At 41.3% G+C, this 14,694-nt stretch overlaps 1 protein-coding gene across 2 annotated transcripts in view; it reads right to left on the minus strand.

The window, feature by feature from the left end:
• Nucleotides 1-2,285: 2,285 nt before the first annotated feature.
• PANK2 (pantothenate kinase 2) overlaps nucleotides 2,286-14,694 on the minus strand; it is a 28,527-nt gene continuing 16,118 nt past the window's right edge. The window contains exons 3-7 of one of the 2 annotated variants that reach the window (XM_065921487.1): nucleotides 12,690-12,943; nucleotides 11,474-11,650; nucleotides 9,116-9,239; nucleotides 6,592-6,717; nucleotides 2,286-2,739 (exon numbers count right to left, since the gene is read on the minus strand). In XM_065921487.1, the coding sequence (XP_065777559.1) occupies nucleotides 2,689-2,739; nucleotides 6,592-6,717; nucleotides 9,116-9,239; nucleotides 11,474-11,650; nucleotides 12,690-12,943 (732 nt within the window). In that variant the 3' untranslated portion in view covers nucleotides 2,286-2,688. Of the gene's footprint in view, nucleotides 2,740-6,591; nucleotides 6,718-9,004; nucleotides 9,240-11,473; nucleotides 11,651-12,689; nucleotides 12,944-14,694 lie in introns of those variants that run through there. The other variant, XR_010661455.1, reaches the window with a different exon arrangement.

The raw sequence follows: 14,694 nt of genomic DNA on the forward strand, positions 1-14,694 counted from the left end.
CTGCACCGTTATTACAGCCACTACCACCCCCACTGCCTCTAGTGGGGGAGTGTGGGGTGAGACCCTCAGGCTACCCAGGCTGGCAGACTGGAAGGGATAACTGCTGAGGAGACAGGACAGTGGTTTAGATCAGGGTGGTGCCTGTGGTGAAGAGGGTGAGCTTCCACACATCTTATAAATTGGAGTTAGTGAAGTAGCAGTAACTGGGAGAAGATGCTGGCAGAGATTCAGGGGAGAAGATGGAGACATTTCTGTGTAAGGATGACCTGGAGATATAAGATAGTGAAGTAGCAGTAACTGGGAGAGGATGCTGGCAGAGGTTCAGGCGAAAGGATGGAGACATTTCTGTGTAAAGATGACCTGGAGATACAGAAAAGGGGGCAGAGGAAAAAGGTAGTCACTGCCTTGAGACGAGCTTAGAGGCAAGGGCTGGGCCAGACATGCTACCCTGGAAATCAAAATGAGTGATGCCTGCTTAAGTAGATTCAGGGTTAAGCCTGAGAGCTGGCAATCTATCTTCAGTGGAGAATAAAGTGGCCTAGAAGGTAGAAGGAAAACCAAGTGTGGTCTGCAATGACAGAACTAAAGAAGATGAGAACATGAAATGTACATCAGACTAAGCAATGAGATTCACTGTAGTAAAAGGATGGGTTAATCAGAAGCACAAAGTGTAGCCACAGAAGCAGTTTCTCAAGAGCAGGAAGTGGTGAATCCATGGAGGTGGAAGGCAACTGCAAGGCGTTAAGAGGAAAGGGGGCTCTGCTGGATCCTAACTGTGTGACTTTGGGCAGGTTTCTTCTGTTAAATGGTGGGGATGACAAGGGCTGTGTGACACGACCCACAAAAAGCACTGGCACAGCCTCACGAACACAGTAAATGCAAGGAGAAAAGGCAGGATCCCACAAGGCCTCAGAGGCCAACCTGGGTGTCCATGGGCAGCAACCAGGCTTACTCAGGCTCCCTTCCTCTGCCCAGTGGAAGCAGGAAAGAGGGTCTGGGGTACAAGGGGCTTGAAAAGCATGACTATGGTACCAGTGAGAGGGTTGTGGCACTGACTCTGGTGGCCGCAGGGGTAAGTTGGGGCTACAAGCACATGGTTGGAGGGGGCCGAAGGCAGAAGGACAGGACTGGAGGTGACTCAGGCTGAGGCCTAGGAGGGGCAGCAGCAGCAGAGGAAGCTGATCACATGGCCCTGGGCTGCAATTCCCATCCCCCAGTGTCCCTCCAGCTCCACAGCCTGCACCAGCCAGCAGCACCACAACCGACATGTGCCCAGGACGTGTGCAAGGGTGGCCACCCTTGGGAAATGTCCCTGCGCTGACCCCACGCAGGCTGTGCCCTCCCTGCAGGTGGGCAGGCCATGACTCTTGACAAAGCCAAGAGGGAGGGGACTGCGGGGTCAAACTCCCTCCTCCCTCGGTGGTCCAAACCCACTCTCCTGTGCCCCTCTGTCCCTTGGAACATCACCTCCCATATGTGGTCCTTCCCAGGCCAGTCTCCTGGCCTGAAGCCAAGGGGCACAGGGAGGTCAGAGAGCCTTGAGGTTTCCTTGTTTCAAAGGCTGCTTTACATAAAACCTTCATTGCCTTCACCAGGGAAGCAGGCACCAAGTAATACCAAAATGAGATACAAATGTTGCTCTCTCTCCAAGGAGGTTTTTAAATCATTTTGCACAGCAGAAACAAAAAATTCAAAGTCAACCTCCACCAAGACTCTATCTAAAAATCTGCCTCTCCTCAAACAGCCTTTTGAGCCTCCCACATACAGCCCCTCCACTATATCCAACTGAGGCAAACTCCCAGGCACTTTCAGGTAAGCTCAAGGGGAAGAGCAGAAGCCCCGCCCCGTTCTCCATGGCTAATTGATGGACAGCTCCATTCTCCCCTTTCTACTGGCCTGCAATAACCAGATTCCCCCCATTCCCTGAAAAGACATCAATACTAGCGGCCCCTTCTGTTTTTTCTATCTGGCCCTTCCAGATATTCTTTTTCTACTAGCTTACTCACTTCTGTCACATCCATAATCCGTCCAATACCCAAGGAAATCCTGCCCAGGGGAGAAGTCCTGTCATCCCAAACAGACCCCCGGATCTAGTGGAACCTGGAACTGCCCTTTCAAAAGTAGCTTGTTAAAAGTTACAGGCAGAGAATTAAGAATTCACCTACCCAATAAGTTTGCAGAACCTTGAAACGTTTTTCAATGTTCACACAAGGCTATAAACACAAAGTTAATGCAAAGATGACACTCTCCAAGGCCACACTGACAAAAGTGTGATTAGACTGTAATACAGAGTTGCTTGCCTTATATTTACCAAATTTAACAGGACACAAAACCAAAGTCAGCTGAACAAAGAACAGCTCTCTCCTGAAGTGGTTCCACTGAGTGATGCTGAATTTCAAAACTACACAGCACACTGAACAAAGCTATACTGAAGAGCAACTTAAATACAGAGAATCCTCACCGAAATGGTCCACTTTTTTTTTTTTTTAATGCATATATATTTCCTTACTGGTTATTAGTTCAGACTGAATTTTTAAGAATTTATCTTGATGACTTAGAAAAATACACTTGTCCTTTCTCGCTTTGATTCAGGTAGTACACAATCATAAAACTGAGTAAGTCTTAAAAAAAGAGTCCATCCACAGATCCCATTGTGGAAGATTCCAGGAACCCCTCCCCAGGTAACAGTCAGGGGATCTTCAATAGCTCAAGGAGTGCTCCAACAGCTCCAAAATAACCCTGAAAGCAAAAAGAAAGAAAAATAAGAGCAATTCTCCTTAGACTTACTTATATTACCATAAATATGATTATTAGTATTAAAGCCAACATGGCCCTTAATTCCTGCCACTCATCTCCTGATGCCCATTTTGCCAAGCCCAAGGCCAGCAGAGAAGTTCTAAGGAGCTCCCAGGCAGTTGAGGGCACTCTGGCACATCAGACCAGAGTGCTCAGCGGGGGCTCCACAAGCTCTGAGACCCACAGCGGCCATTACCTCTGGTTAAGAGAGAGTACCTGGGCCATCTCCTGGGGAATGAGGCGATGAGAAGCAATGGGGGCCTGGAGCATTTCAAGATAATTCCAGAATGAAGGGAAGTTGAGACATGAAGTGCAATGGAGCAGGAGCCGGGACAAGTCACAGAGGGTGAGGGCCCTCCTGGGCTGGAGGTGGAGAGCAAAGAACGGGGTGGGATGGGTTCAAGACTTGGCCTGAAGAAGAGAAGGAGGGTGGCAGGGAGGTTGAGGCCCCTCCCCCACATCCCGTCACACCAACCCTGAGAACAAGGACACAGGAGCAAGAGATGTGGAGAGCAAGGAAGGGGGTCCATACAGTATGTGCAAAGCCGAGGTACCCTAGGCAGCCAAGCAGCCACAGCCACCAGATGTCTAGAGCTGGAGCGAGGCGGCAGGTCAGGGGAGCAACATCTGAAGAACAGAGGCATCGGAGGGGAAGGCAGAGACGTGAAGACAGAGAAGCAGCGGCTGAAGGAAGACCATGCTGGACCACCTCCTGAAGTAAGCAATCGAAGTCAAAAACCACCAAGACATGAATAAATTAAAAAGAAAACGAGACAAAACCCATACTGGCAAAAAGAAACTGCCATTAACAATCAGAATAATCGTACAATGATACAGAATCTACCAGTCTGCAAAGGATGTGATCACACAGTAAGGCAGTGTGAGAGAGAAGTGAACGCAAAAGGAGCACGGGAAGATCCTGAAAGACTTGCTGTGAAACAGAACATATGATAAGTCTCTGCAGTATTATAAATAACTAAGGTTCAGATTCCTCAAGCTTTTCCAAGAAAAGCTTCTCCAAAGAACACGTGGCCACACAAGAGAGGCCTGCCCTTTCACTCTACTTCTTAGCTTTAAAAAAAAAAAAAAAAAGCAGCCACAAGAATATACAATAGAGAAAAGACACTCTCTTCAAAAAGTGGTGCTGGGAAAACTGCATAGCTGTGTGTAAAAGTATGAAATCAGAACACTTCCTAACACCATACACAAAGATAAACTCGAAATGGATTAAAGACCTTAACATAAGACCAGAAACTATAAAACTCTTAGAGGAAAACATAGGCAGAACACTCGATGACATAAATCAAAGCAAGATCTTCTATGACCCATCTCCTAGCATAATGGAAATAAAAACAAAACTAAACAAAAATTTAAAAATTAAACTTAAAAGCTTTTGCACAGCAAAGGAAACTACAAACAAGGTGAAAAGACAACCCTCAGAATGGGAGAAAATAACAGCAAAGGAAACAACTGACAAGGAATTAATTTCCAAAATGTGCAAGCAGCTCATACAATTCAGTATCAGAAAAACAAACAACCCAATCAAAAAGTGGGGAAAAGACCTAAAAAGACATTTCTCTAAAGAAAACATACATAGCTATACCCATAAACAGATGGCTAACAAACACATGAAAAGATGCTCAACATCACTCATTATTAGAGAAATGCAAATCAAAACTTCAATGAAATGCCTATCACCTCATACCAGTCAGAATGGCCATCATCAAAAAGGCTACACACAATAAATGCTGGAGAGGGTGTGGAGAAAAGGGAACCCTCTTGCGCTGCTGGTGGAAATTTAGAGATACAAACACCATGAAGAACAGTATGGAGATTCCTTAAAAAACTAGGAATAAAATTTCCGTACGAAATCCCCCTACAAAGCAAATACCCTAAGGAAACCAGAACTGAAAGAGACACATGTGCCCCAATGTTCACCGTAGCACTACTTACAATAGCTAGGACATGGACTCAACCTAGATGTTCACCAACAGATGAATGGATAAAGAAGCTGTGGTACATATATACAATGGAATATTACTCAGCCATACAAAGAAACACATCTGAGTCGGTTCTAATTAGGTGGATGAACCTAGAGTCTATTACACAGACTGAAGTCAGAACGAGAAAAAACAAATATTGCGTTTTAATGCACATATACAGAAACTAGGAAGGTGAAAATGATGAATCTATACGCAGGGCAGCAACAGAGACGCAGATGTAGAGAACAGACTTGAGGACGGGGGTTGGGGTGGCGGAGGAGAACAGGACAAATATAGCAGCAATGAAACATATACACCACCACATGTAAAACTGCCAGTGGGAGTCTGCTATGACTCAGAGCTCAAACTGGTGCTCTGACAACCCAGAGGGATGCGAGGTGGGAGGGAGTTCAAGAGGGAGGGGACATACGTATACCTATGGCTGGTTCATGTTTGTGTATGGCAGAAACCAACACAATACTGTAAATCAATCATTCTTCAATTAAAAAGAAATTTTTTTAAAAAAGCAGCCACATAGACGTGTTACGACAAAGTCAGAAACTGTAGGAGGACACAGCTGAGCAAGACTCAACAACACTCAGAAACCCTCAATTCTGCCAGAGGACAGCATTCAAGGGTGTTCACTTTATTATTATTATTAAATTTTTTGGCCATGCCCTGCAGCATGCAGACTTAGTTCCCATTCAAGGAATTAAACCAGCACCTCCTGCAGAGGAAATGCAGTCATAACAGTCAGTTACACACTTTGTTTTACGTGATTTTCTATATCTTGGTTTTATTTTACAGAAAAGAATGGATAAAATTAACCATTATACTGAGTTCCACTCCAGACCCAAGTTACTATCTAGTAACAGACAGAGATTGTTACAAGCCAAGAAGTGTGAGATGAGAATAGTGAACAATGAAAAAGAAAGGCTTGAAAACAATCTATACAAAGCTTTCACAACAGTAATCACAATGACTTCAGCGTGCAAGCAGGAGTATATTTCATGACTCAGAGAACCTAAAATAATCAGAGCTCCACAAGTAGAGATCAACATTAGAGACAGAGACCTAAATGAAAATGGAAAATACAAGGACAAAGAGCAAACAGGCTAGCCAGAGAGGAAAACCAAACTTCATAAAGGGTTCATATCACAAAGTAAGTATGCCAACACAATTCTGAAAATTGTTGATGCTAACACTATCTACAATCCCCTTTAACACTTGAAAGAGTCCAACTGACCCAAAACCAAGGGGAGGAAAGACAAAGTCCCTTTCATAGCTCTGGTTTTACTGTTCCTCAAATCATAAAGACACTTTCCAAAATAGCATATCAGGTTAAGCAATTCAATTATTCTTTTTCACACAACCTATGTGTTAAGTTCTTACAAGAGTGTGGCTCTACTTCTGGAATGCTTTTTACTGATGGAGTTGGTTTTAGGACATACATCTTAAATAAAGTAACTGGCACAAGAACTATACTAACACGATAAAAACTGACATCAAAAAATTAAAAAATAACTCAGAGTTAAGTACATTTACAACTAAGTACAAACTGCAATGGGGAAAATACAAAGGATGGTTCGGAAAAGAAATTGGCATCAGGAATATAGCTGGATGTTTGTCAAGACTTTCTTCTTTAAAATTGCTAAAGCTCACAATAAAATTAACCAAATATTTACCTTACATTAAATCAGGTAAGAAACAGCTTTTGAATACGAACAAAGTTAACCACATTATACAGAAACAAATAATAAGTACAGCACGCCCTTTATGAAGGTAACATGTCACAGGAAATAACATTGCTTACCTCATGTTCCGAAAAAAGTGCTTTCAACTGTCCCTTGGACCAATAATCCAAAGCATATGCCAAAAGCCGCATGGCGATCGTATTAATTCTCAAGAAATTTCCAACAAATACCACCTGGTTAATGTTCTGAGCACATCAAAAAAAGGCAATTAGTGTTCATGTTAATTTCTGTTCTCTCCTAAAAGCTACCCCAAAGAGAGTATCATGTACATAGTTTGTTAGTAAGTTGAATGCTGATCAAAAAAAAAAAGTATTTACATTTACTCCAGTTGATCCAGGGCTACTTAAATTTGAGCCCGACAACTCTAAACCCACTTCAAAGCATGCCAGAAAATGTCACAGGAGAATAAGATTAGGAAAAGCATTTGAATTAACATGACAAACCATAACTACAATTAAATACAAAGTTTTACACAGATAAGTTAAAAAAAAAAATACTAAGACCAATTCAAAGAAGAAAAGTAACATACGTGCAAATTATAAGAGAAAATATCACACACACAAAAATTCAACCTCACTAAATGAGCAAAAAAAGTAAAATTTTAGAGCCATTAAAAGTTAGCAAAGACTCTAGATGTTGACAGTTCCCTTCCTTGGATGTCTGAGTGACCCAAGATCTTACATACTACAAACTGTGAAGAAGAATCGAAACAAAGGCAGACAGAGCTGGAAAAAAAAAGTCTGCAAGTCTATCACTACCAAGCTACACGAGAGCACTGGAGGCCAGCCAGGAGGAACGCCTGGGGGCTTGCCTGGTGGCGGAGCACCTCCACCTGGGCCCACCACTGAAGTTTGAGTACATCAACTTAGCATGCATTTAGCGTTGTTTCACACAAAAACAGTGGAGGACAAACAAATTCCAAGGCAGTTTTAAAGTTGAGCTCCTACAGTAAACAACTAGGCATTCTTGATACTGCTGAATATGCGCACAGGGAAAGAAAATAACACTGTACTTTATAAGCACTGTAAGTGGAAAACACAGTCTTAAAAAAAACTGTATTTTAGATAGGCACTAAAAGAAAAAAAAAGTCAGCAAAACAACTAACAGAAATTCTAACTAACCCTCAATATTAGTCAAGTTGTGGTCAAACTGATCCATTCATTCATTGCTAAGAATGATCTAAAATGGTGCGGCCCTTGTGCAAAGCATCTTGGCAATATCCATCAAGATTCATAACCATGGTATTCTTTTTTAAAATATTTATTTTATCTCTTTACTTAGCAGCTCCAGGTCTTAGTTGCATCATGTGGGATCTAGTTCCCTAAGCAGCAAACCTGAGCCTCCTGCATTGGGAGCGTGGAGTCTCAGCCACTGGACCACCAAGGAAGTCCCACAAGTGTGATATTCTTTAGATAAGAAATCTCACTCCTGAATAAATCCCTTATCAAGAATAAATCCAGGGACTTCCCTGATGGTCCAGTGGTAAGACACCAAACTCCCACTGCAGGGGGCCTGGATTCAATCCCTGGTCAGGGAACTAGACCCCACATGCCACAAGAAGACCCCACTGCAGCCAAATAAACAAAAATGAACATTAAAAAAAAGAAGAAGAAGAATAAAACCATCGAAGGAAATAGTTTCACGCTTAAAAATGCTTTATCACAGAGCGATCATTGACAAGCAACCAAATTACCAATTCTATGTGAATGACTTATGAAATGATATAAAAAGAAATCAAATATACAACCCTGCAATTCATAATACATAAGTAAAAAACAAAATTGTATGTACATCAACTGAAATATCTTAAAATACATAAGCACAGGAAAAGGAACGTGCAACAAAGAAAACAGAAGTGTTAAAACATTCAAATGAAGAATTTTAAATTTCTTCATGAAAATACAGTATCTTTTAACTAAAAAGAGACAATCCTTTTGTAACCTGAGATTTAAGTCACATGCCTGAATTATCTATTTAAAAGCCTTATTTTAAACCAAAGTGCATAAATAGGGACAAGTGATACCAACCGGATCCCCAAGGGAAGGCCATTCTTAGTTCTTTCATAGCCCTGTACAATGCTGCTTGACCTGAATGCTACAAGGCAGCACTGTAAAGAAGCTGAAAGCACAAAGACAGCTCTGCTGCAGCCAGCTGGAGGGGAGCAGGGTGGGCATTCCTCGGCCCACTCCGTTTTCTCCCAGCTTCAGTGCCTTCCTCTGGATTCATTCCCAGGGACTCCTGAGCTCAACGGTGAGCATGGGATCTATACTCAGCATCGCCACCCTTCACCACCACCCAACAAACAGTCCCCATTATCTGTGAAACTGGCTACCTTCCCTACCTTCCTCTGCCTTCTGCTCTACTTCTAGACTGTAGCAGTGTTTATCTTGATTAATAAAATAAAAATCTGTTAAGATTAATCTACATGTGAAGCATTTTAACTATGCCAATGAAACAAAATCCACCACTTACAACTACATTTAGGCACTGTTCGGAGAAGACAGACGCTGTATACAAGGTGGGGCCCACATAGTAAGTTCTGTATTTTCCTCAGAGCAACTAAAGAAATCCATGTCCCCTTACTTCATTAAGGGCACACATTCTTGCTATTGAGCCAATGTTGTTGGTGATGGTGATCAAAGTCGCTCTGGCAAGGTCCTCTTTACTCACAGCCTCTCGCTTCTCCTTGCTCATCATGTTTCCAAAGCTGTGATGGAAAAAAAAATAAATAACTGGTTGCTAAACCAAAGGTAAAACAGCATAAGAGAACTTAAGGGTACTTTACTAAGATAAAATAACTTTCAGGGCAATACTGTTCAAATCTTCGAACTTTTATTACAAAATAACAGGACATCTGCTCAAAAAGAAATGCCAACTTCAAGAACTCAAGCATTCTGAATGCACAAATGGCATTCCCTGAGGGTTCTATGAAATCCAGCTTTGACACCAGGTATGGGCCTCCCTGCAGGTTCAGCCTGCAATGGGGAGACCCAAGTTCGATCCCTGGGTTGGGAACGTCACCTGGAGGAGGGCATGGCAACCCACTCCAGTATTCTTGCCTGGAGAATCCCCATGGACAGAGGAGCCTGGCGGGCTACAGTCCATGGGGTCGCAAAGAGTCGGATACAACTGAGTGACTAAGCACATTCAGATCCACTGAAGATACCATGCTCCTTCTGAAACCAGGCTAAGTTCCAGGAACACGCCTCAATTAGTGATCTACTCCCAACTGTAGAGCTGTTCCACTCAGCTGAAGGGTCACATTCACATCTGGTAAATGGCTTTATCTGAGCAAAGCAAAGTACAGACAGCTGAGTCCCTGAGTAAACTACTTTCAACAGTTTCCGATTTCCCTAGAAGATCAAGTATTTCAAAGTACCTGATGAGCAGAGAGAGAAGTCACTCAGTCATGTCTGACTCTTTGTCATGGACTGTAGCCTGCCAGGCTCCTCTGTCCAAGGGATTTTTCAGGCAAGAGTACTGGAGTGGGTTGCCATTTCCTTCTCCAGGGGATCTTCCTGACCCAGGGATCGAATCCAGGTCTCCCAAACTGCAAGCAGACACTTTACCGTGTGAGCCACCAGGGAAGCCTGATGAATAAAACTGATACATAGATAACTATGACTTGATCACAAACCCAACCAATCAGAAAAGGGATCTTATCATTGAGCAAATGTTGCAAACGCAGAAAATGAAATCTACAGAATTTACAAAGTACTTAAAATTAGTAAACAAGCAAGTATACAAATGCCTTTTCTATTATTAAAAGCCTTGCACCCAGACTTCCCTGGTGGTACAGTGGATGAGAATCCGCCTGACAATGCAGAGGCCACGGGCTCCATCCCTGGTCCAGGAAGATCCCATAAGCCGAATCTTATTAAATATTAAAAATGTTTATTAAAATATTAAACTTATTAAACATCAAAAAGTGTTGAACATCATTATTCATCAGTTAAATACAAATCAAAATGAGATATCCTTTTACACCTGTTAAGGCAGTTAAAACCCAAAAGATACATGTTGTATATCAATACAATGGAATATTATTCAGCAATAAAAGGAACAAAGTACTGATTTATGATACAACAAGGATGAATGTTGAAAACATTATGCTAAGTGAAAGAAGCCAGTCACAAAAATCACTTGTTGTATGATGCCATATAAAGACAAAAAACAGAGTAGTGTTTTCCAGGAACTATGGGGAGAGGGAGGGGATGGGGGGAGAGAGAGCTGATGGAAGCAAGGTTTCTCTCTGGGACGATGAAAATACTCCCAAACTACATTACAAAGATAACTGCAAAATTCTATAAATATACTAGAAACTACTAAATTGTACGCTTTAAACAGGTGACTTCATAGTATGCAAAGCTATTTAAAGAGTAAAAAACACACCCAATACTTAATACTTTATTCCTGTGCTATTTTAAAATTTTTATTGGGGTGTATATAATTGATTTACAACACTGTGTTAGTTTCATGTGCAGAGCAAAGGCAATCTGTTATACACACACACACATCTACTTTTTTAGATTCTTTTCCCATATAGGACATTACAGAGTATTGAGTAGAGTTCCCTGTGCTATACAGTAGGTCCCTACTAGTTGTCTATTTTATGTATAGTAGCGTGTATGAGTCAATCCCAATCTTTCAATTTATTCCTACCTCCTCCTCTTACCACCCACCCCCCACCATAACACTAAGTTTATTTTCTACATCTGCAACTCTGTTTTGGTTTTGTAGGTAAGTTCATTTGTAGCTTTTTTTTAAGATTCCACATGTAAGAAATACCATGTATCTGTTCTTCTCTGACTTACTTGACTCAGCATGAGAATCTCTAGGTCCACCCATGTTACCGCAAATGATTTTGTTCTTTTTTATGGCTGATAACATTCCATTGTACATCCTGTATTTCTTAAGAGCACACATGCCCCGTTCCCTTACCTTGAAGCCACAGCCCAGCCTGGCAGTCCAAACCTCTCATAGTCCCCTCCATAAATGTCTCGCACTAGTTTATCCACTTTGGTGCTATCTCCACGTGATGCCATTTCCAGAGCTTCTTCAAATGTGGTACAACCAGTAAGAAGACAGCAAAGACCAAAAAAAGTTCCTCCTCCAAGACTGTGATTAAAAACAAACATAGTATTGAAACATTTTTCAAAATAAGAAGAGGAAAGTAGAATTTATGATCTGAAAACCATATTCATGTAGCAATCCAATCTTGCCCCATCTCCATCATGCAGATGCCACTAGTAGAAAACAAGTCTGTGAAAAGATAAAAACAAAGTGTCTAATAGACACTTTGAGGATAACATATTCACATAAGCCAACAAAGTGGCAAAACACAGGGCCCACCTCCTTAACTTCCCAATGCAGGCTGGGCACCTGCTGGATACCAGGAGTCTCAGGTACAGATCAGCCCACCAGGGCCATGATGGCACCTCTTTCTTTTCTATCTCCAAGTGCAAACCCCGCATCATCCTCATCCAAGAGTCTTGTCATCCGTGATCTTTAGCCTCTCTACCCTACTAGAGCTCCTCCACGAATATGTTTTCTCTCCCAAAATTATCCCTTTCTTTAACTCACACATGTTCAAAACTTATCCCAATCTCTAGCTCCTGTTGTTTTAGTGATCGCTAATCCTTAAACCAAAAGGTATTTATGTTCATCTGTCACCTAATCCTCCCTTTTAACTACTCTCCCCCAATTATCTTTCCACTGTTTGGTACCTCAACTTCTAGATCTGACAACATCCCCCAGCTACATATATGTATGTAAACATGTAAAATCTAGACCAGTTTCGAAGGTGAGATCTTGCCTTGCCCTCTCCTTATAAATGTCACCAGTGGCTTTGGCTACTTTATGGTATATACACAGCATACACTATCTGAGGGCAGGGACCATGGGTTCAATGAGGCTGATGAGATATTTTGTAAAACTATGGCAATGAAACTTCAGGATTACAGATTAAAGAAAAGTAGATCATGAAATCATAATTTTCAAAGAGTAACAATATTTGCTTGCATAATCCCACAGAAATATACCTTTCACATAATTTTAACAAGTTCTTGAAGATGTACTGATACACAATACCGGAAAACTCAGTTTTAACCCATTATGATATCAAGAATAAACAACGACCTTTATATAAAAGACCTACCTGGTACCTGTGACCCTCTTATAATTATCTTTGGAATATACTGCTAAGATGCTAACCCCAGAGCCAATGTTCACCAGCAGCAGAGGGTATGGATTTTTCAAATCAAATGGTAACTTCTGACATTTTTCAGAATCAGCAGGGTTTTCAAAGTAATAGCACTGTGACCGTCCATTGAATCCAACTGAGTCAATATACAAAATTCCTTTTATTAAGCAATCTAGTTCATCGAGTTTGCAAAGCTGAAGATCACCTATCTGTAATGAAATAAAAATACATTCAGATTTTTTTTTAACAAGTCAAACAACAATAAAAATTCCATTTAATAAGGCATCTCCTCTACATAAGACAAACCATAAAAGTACTCATTGATGTGTATTATTTGTGCATGCTTTACAGAGCACATTAAAACAAACTGTGGAAAATTCTTAAAAGAGATGGGAAATACCAGACCACCTGACCTGCCTCTTGAGAAATCTGTATGCAGGTCAAGAAGCAACAGTTAGAACTGGACATGGAACAGACTGGTTCCAAGTCGGAAAGGAGTACATCAAGGCTATATATTGTCACCCTGCTTATTTAACTTATATGCAGAGTATATCATGAGAAACGCTGAGCCGGATGAGGCACAAGATGGAATCAAGATTGCTGGGAGAGATATCAATAACTTCAGTTATGCAAATGACACCACCCTTATGGCAGAAAGCGAAGAAGTAAAGAGCCTCTTGATGAAAGTAAAGAAGAGTGAAAAAGTTGCCTTAGAGCTCAACATTCAGAAAACTTAAGATTATGGCATCCGGTCCCATCACTTCATGACAAATAGATGGGGACACAATGAAAACAGTAACAGACTTTATTTTGGGGGGCTCCAAAATCACTGCAGATGGTGACTGCAGCGATGAAATTAAAAGATAACTTGCTCCTTGGAAGGAAAGTCATGACCAACCTAGACAGCTTATTAAAAAGCAGAGACATGACTTTGCCAACAAAGGTCCGTCTAGTCAAAGCTATAGTTTTTCCAGTAGTCATGTACGGATGTGAGAGTTGGACTATAAAGAAAGCTGAGCACCAAACAATTGATGCTTTTGAACTGTGGTGTTGGAGAAGACTATTAAGAGTCCCCTGGACTGCAAGGAGACCCAACCAGTCCATCCTAGAGGAAATCAGTCCCGAATATTCATTGGAAGGACTGATGCTGAAGCTGAAACTCCAATACTTTGGTCACCTGATGCAAAAAACTGACTTAAAACCATGTTTAGATGCCCATGTATATGTCATACACAGTCATGCACAGAAAAACAAAAAAGATACACAAACCTTTAACAGTGGTAACTTTGGAGAGGTGATATAAACTTTCACTTTTTACCTATGAACTTCTACCCCAACCTTCAAACGAATGCTACCAGCATATCTATTCAATATGTGCAACAAAGATGCCTCAACTCCATACAACCAAGTTTAGCCCCGTAAGTCCTCCCCCTTTAATTCAACTCGTTTGATTACATTTATATTCAATTTATTCTGATCCGGAGGAGATGGAAGTTAACAGATAACTTCATCTTAATCCTTAATTAACCCCTAATTATGAGTATTAGGTTACTCCTCTGATAAAACCCAAACCCTTGAAAATGTTCATTGCCGCCCTTATTTCATCTGCTCATGCCCTCCCTGTCACAATGAATTCAATTCTGACTTCCTGACACTTGAATCTCAAGTGTCAGCATTTTCATTTCAAAGCTAAATTGTTTTACACTAGTGGCCTAACTGAAATCAAAGTAGTTTTCTGTCACTGCATGCCTACCAAGACCTCTTTTTATCTTTCCTGTCCTGCTGTGCCATTATTCCTAAAGAATCTCAGTCTAACTGACATAGTTATGTCTAATACATAGGTTATTTCATCACATTACTCATAATGCAGGTGTTGTACCAACAAGAAAACTCAATACAAGGAAATCTGATTCATATTTAAAAAGAGACAGGATAAATCCATATTATTAGAAATATTTCA

Source organism: Muntiacus reevesi, chromosome 2 (assembly GCF_963930625.1).
Source record: "Muntiacus reevesi chromosome 2, mMunRee1.1, whole genome shotgun sequence".
Classification (NCBI taxonomy): Eukaryota; Metazoa; Chordata; class Mammalia; order Artiodactyla; family Cervidae; genus Muntiacus; species Muntiacus reevesi.